Source organism: Centruroides sculpturatus, unplaced genomic scaffold (genome assembly GCF_000671375.1).
Source record: "Centruroides sculpturatus isolate CEXI.00-Female unplaced genomic scaffold, Cexi_2.0 scaffold235, whole genome shotgun sequence".
In the NCBI taxonomy this organism is placed as follows: domain Eukaryota; kingdom Metazoa; phylum Arthropoda; class Arachnida; order Scorpiones; family Buthidae; genus Centruroides; species Centruroides sculpturatus.
The window spans coordinates 144147-150537 of record NW_019384436.1 but is presented as its reverse complement, the minus strand read 5'-3'; the positions used below and the strand labels follow the sequence as shown (position 1 = coordinate 150537).

The following is a 6391-nucleotide window of genomic DNA, read 5'->3' as shown; positions in this document are numbered from 1 at the left end:
CCTCTCCATACAGTGAGGGCATTGAGGCGTCGTGTAGCCGTCTGGAGTGCAGAAAGGCATTCAAAGGGGCCGTTTCCGTGCGCAGGCGCGCAAGAACCGTCTCCATGCTCCTGTTTGACGTGTAATGATAGTACCAGTTTTCGAACGGACGAAGGTATTCCCTTCCCTTCCTCCTCAAGTCTGACGACCAAAAATCCGTTAGCCGACGAACCACCCGACGAACACGATGAATCCTTTCCGCCCTTACCAGGCCCCTTGGCATTAACGTCCGCCAGATCGAACCGTCGGGTTCCGGAACCTCGGAACCGTCGGAATCTCGCCACCCTATCTGCATCTTCGTTAATCGGCACCCCGGTATGCCTTGGGGTCCACCCCGCCACGCATGCCTCCTTCCTTGTACTAATGCCCGCTGCCAAGTCAATGATCACCCCCGGGGACGAAAAAACAGCGCACGGCTCCTGAAACTGCGTTATCACCCTTAGTGACCGCAGGAGGCCCTGTGCCTCCGCCCCAAATACACTGCAGGCCTCGTGGAGCATCCATGTCTCCACGAGCTTCTGTGTCGTGGCCACCACTACCCTTATTGGCGTCCTGCCCTCTGTCTTTGATGCGTCCACCCCCAGGTATATCCACTTTGGCCACTTTGTCTCCGTCGTCCAACGAAAGTGAGCCCCATAAGCTTTAGGTGGAAGCCCTTCTAACTCCCTATAATCGGTCAAACTCAATCTCCTCTTAAGAAAGAAGAAACAGCGGGCGTGTATAAAATTCCCTTCGAAAACTAACAGCTAGGAATTATGAAGGACTATATTGGAGTCACTAGACGGAATTTGGCTATTAGGCTTAAGGAACACAGATGTGACATTAGTAAAGGACATTGTACCACGGTTTTGTCAAATATGGCACAAGCGGAGGCTTCGGTAGTTAAATGGAATGAAGCGTGTATCCTCAAGACTGCGCGGTCCCCATCGTTGGCTTTGCAACATGAAAAAATTGAAATTTATGAAAGTAAATTAAGAGACGGCTGTATCAATGCGAGGGATGCTGATGGTTTACCATCGGCATGGAAGTTCTTTGTAAAAGAAAAGTTAAAATACACAAATTGTTAGTTCCTATCTGTCCTTTATAATGTGATGCTTTTTGATGTATATTTTTATGAATTTACTCCTTTTAGGTGTACTTTTGTNATACAATTATTTCTTAATTAAATTACAATTTTATTTAAATTTTAAATAACTTAGAATAATTAATACAACTCGATACCTGCTGTTTGGGGAGGAGATTATATTTGGCATGAATCAATTTTTTCAAGTGGGCTATAGTTAATGCGCCGGGACAATAAAGGTATCGACGATGACTCTACAAACATGACGAAACATAAAACGTCAGAATTCAAATAATGGTAAAACAAAAAATACATAAAAGTATATTAATAGCTTATCACTGTTTCCAATATCAAAAAGTGTTATTATTTATTATTAAGTAATTTTATTTTGCAAATACTGAAACAAAAATAATCTTTGTAGCCAAAGTAAGATATCATTCATCTAAACTACCTTAGTTAAAGTATTTTTAAACATTAAGCTATTATTAAGAACACAGGAAAATAATGCATTTATTTTCCTGTAAAAATCATTATATGACTATTAATATAAAAAAAAAAAAATGTGTAATAAATGAGTAACACTCCTTTGCCATTGTTCATATTTTTGTCTGACCAATGATGCAAGACAGCAAGATTGTAGAAGCTGAAATCCAGCCTGGTACGACTTGCCAATTTCTTTAAAATACACACAATTTTCAATATCAACAGTTAATTTTTATCACAATTTTAGTAATGAAAACAATAGATTTTAATTTTACATACTTTAAAAATTTTTTGCTAATACATTCTTAATTTTCAAATATACAAAATTATATAATTTAACTATTTTCAGCAGCTAAAGTTTTATGATTTATGTAATTAAATACTAAAATATTCAAAAATACAGTCAGACCAATTAAAAATTTTCAATCCTACAGTCGTATCTTTAGCGTGTGATTTCATAAACAGAGACATTGCAAAGACAACTGAAAATCGTGAGTTTTAAATTCAAATACAGTTCAGTAATACAGTAGAGCGTTGTTTATCCGAAAGCCGATCAACCGAAACGTCGGTTAACTGAAAGCATTCCATTCGGACTGTGTCATGCTGAATCGAACGTTTTTGATACTAGATTAACTTCCAAAATATAATTTTTTCCCCCATATTTTTCAATACATTTATTTTGTTTGTACAAAATAAAGAAATAATTTTTAATAATACAATAGCTACAATTATTATTTTAAGTTTATGTTAGGTTTAACATTGATGGAAATTCAACACGAAGCGACACGCAAAATTTTAACATGGGATAGGTTAATATATTTTTTGGTACATAATCGGTTATCCGAACAACACAGTCCCCAAATGATTCGGATAAACGACACTCTACTGTAATTATAACAAAATTAGGAAAATATTAAATTATATAAAACTAAATTTAACAAAAGCAAATTAAAACTTATTATAGATGTTTGCTTTAGAGAGAGAATGCAATTATTTTGAATTGTTTTTGATTTTATGATAAAAGGATTATAGTAAATATGACACTTCTTATAATCTTTCGATTTATACAGGGTATCTGAGAAGTTGCTGTGCAGTATGAAATTTGGAGTGACATTGAAGTTATAGGCATGATATTGCATATATAAAACCTGAAGTTGTATGCAATACCATACATATAACTGGTCAACTGTTGCCAAATGAACAACTTACAGATCTCATAGGCATAACTTTAATGTCATTGCAAATTTCTCACTGCACAGCAACTTTTTGGACCCCTGTAGCTGAAAATACTGTACAGTATGATTTAGAGCAATGAAAGCTAAAACAAATATTAATATTCTTAGACTGTAACTTGAGTTTCTTCAATTAAGTTTTGTATTTCCTCATGATTAACACAATTAAAATTAGATGCTAATTTGACATTGCTTAAAACTACAAAGCCATCTACAACAAAATGTTAAGTTTAGAGTGTTCAGTTTCTTTGGAAAGTTTCCCTCTCTTCTCAGTAATCATTAAAGTTTGTGTCCCTGAAAGCATTCTCAAGCAGTTCATAAGCTGTTTCTTGAGATACAAGTTATCTGTTTCTTTTGAACTTACCTATTTTTGAATTGCCAGTAACTGCTTCAAAATTTTTTGTATTGTAAATGGATGGATGGAGACACAGTTTGATTTCACTTGTTGCCATTTTATAATCAGAGTAGCTAAAAGTGTATTCATAATCACACTAAGACAATACTTATGGTCTTAAAAATAAAATCAAAACTAATACATTTAACATTAATTGCTTGTACCATCAACAGTGGCTTTATATAACATAGTATGGTATTATCCCAATTATTAGAATTAAGGTGGACCAATGCTACCTTGGATAGTGTGATAACAAGGCCATTCTGGATTAAAAATTATAAAGGATTCATATGCTATCACTTTTTAAAGCCTTTTTTTTATACCTTAGTGAATGTAATCATATATATCAACAACATTTTTCACATTTATTATGCAACTAATTTGTACAATAGTTTAAAGAATAACATGCATATTATTATAGTTGAAATGACTAGTTTGTCTCATATCGAAGTTAAATCGTATAAGGTAAATAAACCAATCAGTTTGTAATATACATTATTACTTTAAACTTTCTTTAAGAAGTCTGAGTGTTTAGTTTTATAATGGTTTTTCCCTTCTTTTCCGCAATTGCCGTCACCTCTGTATTGACCATTCAATTGGTTAAACAGTCAAAGTTAAAAGTACTACAGTGCTTATGTGCTTAGTGCATTCACAGTAATGCTTTTATGATTCCCAGTATAAGAAAAGTAAAGTATTTATTTACAAGTTTGCTTCAGATAATGTGGACCATGGATAATTGAAATTTTAGTGTATATAGAAAGAACTACCAAATGACTGATTGTCACTTTGAGTAACTGAAAAAAGATACAACTTTACAAAGTTTAAAAACATTATTACAGTATTATTAAATTCTATTAAGAATATTACTTAAGTAAAGATTTTGCAAAACAGATTTATAGTCAGTAAACAAGTACATGAAACAGAAAAAGTTCAAATTGACTTTGTCAAATGCAAAAATTAAGATGATAAAGACAGAACTTTCTCAAAACCATACTCGTGTATAAATGGCTAGAAACTAGTGAGAAAAGTTTTGTCTTGGTCATCTGAAAATAGTTGTAGCTACAAATGCATAGAAGCAAAAATTAAATTAACCAAACAAAAATATTCAACATAAATTTTCATCAAAATCATAAGTTCTCAAATGTAAGAATATAACAATGATTAAAAAAATTTATAGAAAAATTTTCAGAAATTTTTACACAAAATTTTGCAAGTTTTAAAAAGTTGTTAGGAACTAAACTTTCAAATATAATTTTTAATACATCCACAATTGAATTCTTTTGGAAGTCAATTACGAAAATTCTCATTGGGAAATTTAAACAAAGCATTTAAAAAATTAAATATAAAATGCTATTTTTCTAAACATACTTAAGGAAACTCTATACAAAATTAAATTTAAATTACTTTCGCTGGAGTGAAAACTTCTAAAATATAAAAATTTCGGTGGTTACAAATTAAACATCTTTCCTCAAGAGTTATAGACCAAAAAATATATAAATTATTTCTCAGAATGAACTTATAATCTGAAGTTTTTCTTGATTTTCACATTAAAAGAAGCTATTTCAATTGGATTTCATTTTTTATTTTTGTTAAACAGTGTTAATAAATAATTGACAAAGTAATAAAAAATATTTTTCCTAAATTTTATTTTCAAATAAATAGAATGAACTTACTGAAAAAAACATATTTTCTTATTCTTACCTGTGAGCTACTAATGTTAGAAATTTGATTCCCCTGCAAATGAGGAAATAGCACACCTCTGCAAAAGATAAATATATTTTTAAGCTAATAAATTTTTACAATAGGAAACAAAATTATTTATAATGGCTATAGTAGTAATTATATTTAATAAAACAATAGTAATAAATTAAGAAAAACTAATGATATACAAGGAAAGTGTATAGAAAAATACAAAAGTACTTAATTACAAATTAAAAAAAGCTTATAATTCAATTTTATATGCAATTACGTTTTTCTGTTTGAATGTGATGCCAAAACTTATTACCAAATATATCCGAGTAAAATATTATTTATGTAGCATTTAAATTTTATTCTTAAAACAAATAAAACATCCTGTAAAAATTCTTTAATTTATGAACAAAAATAGAAACATTGATATAAATAGTTAACTTACATAGGACAATATTCCATTGATATGCTGATCATGTCTTTGGGAGAAAAGATCAATCTCTCGCCACCCAACACTTCGCCTCTTTCTTCACTCGACGCAGGCACTAAATTCATACAATAATCCATTATAAGGAAATATTTATTACTTTCTACATTTAATTTAAAATAACAATCTGTCAAGCACTCAAAAATAATTAAGTAGTTTGACTTTTGAATTACTTTTGATGCACTACAATTTAAATGATCTTGGTTTCGGAATGTAATTTGATAGTTGAATAACTTAAAATTTATACTTTGACAAGCAAATTCTATGCTCTCGTAATTCTAGTCAAAATGAACTTTATCCTAAAGACAATCCTTTATGACAGTTACTAATAAAAGTAATATCTTATTCTTACCAAATAATGAAATTTATAGTGTTGATAGATATGATATTTAAAAAAAATCAACTACAATGATCACTAATTGAGAATTGTAGACTTATGTATTCATTGTATTTATGTTATAAGATATAGTCAAACCTGCCTATAATGTAATTGGATGGTATTATGAAATTTTTCTGTAATGAGCAAGTTTCCAGTATAAATGGGGTTTACCTTGTATGTACAGTACAGAAATCGTTTCAGGAAATGTTTTCTGTAGTCATTTACTGGGCTGAAATTTGAAAAACTTGTAGACTTATAAATTTCAACTGTCATCCGTTCATGCTTCCTTAATCTTGAGAACAGTTAGATACACGAAAGTCAAGACAAAGATATAGAAAGCTTTGGAGCAGGAGACTCCAATTAACTATATACAAACTTCTGATGCAAACCAGAAGTCACGTTACTTCAATTAAAAAATATTCTCTTGAAAGGAGTTAGATAGATGTCCGACATGACTCCATTGCTAAACAGAAAATTTGATGTTCAGGGGCAAGACTACTAATTTCAGGTGAAAAGGATATATTTTAATTAAATTAAATAAATTAAAAATTGCAGCCCAGCATTGCAACAATGTCACAATAAATAACTGCTCATTATCCATTGGTGTAGTGGCAACAAACAGTAA

General features: G+C 31.0%; 1 protein-coding gene across 1 annotated transcript; it reads right to left on the bottom strand.

Moving 5' to 3' along the window:
* Positions 1-1216: 1216 nt before the first annotated feature.
* LOC111619927 (polycomb complex protein BMI-1-A-like) lies at positions 1217-5926 on the bottom strand. The gene is made up of 3 exons (XM_023361749.1): positions 5346-5926; positions 4913-4970; positions 1217-1356 (listed from the first exon to the last, which is right to left on the bottom strand). The coding sequence occupies exons 1-3, from the start codon at positions 5465-5467 to the stop codon at positions 1219-1221; spliced, it is 318 nt and encodes a 105-aa protein (XP_023217517.1). The 5' UTR covers positions 5468-5926; the 3' UTR covers positions 1217-1218.
* Between the last annotated feature and the right edge of the window lie 465 nt (positions 5927-6391).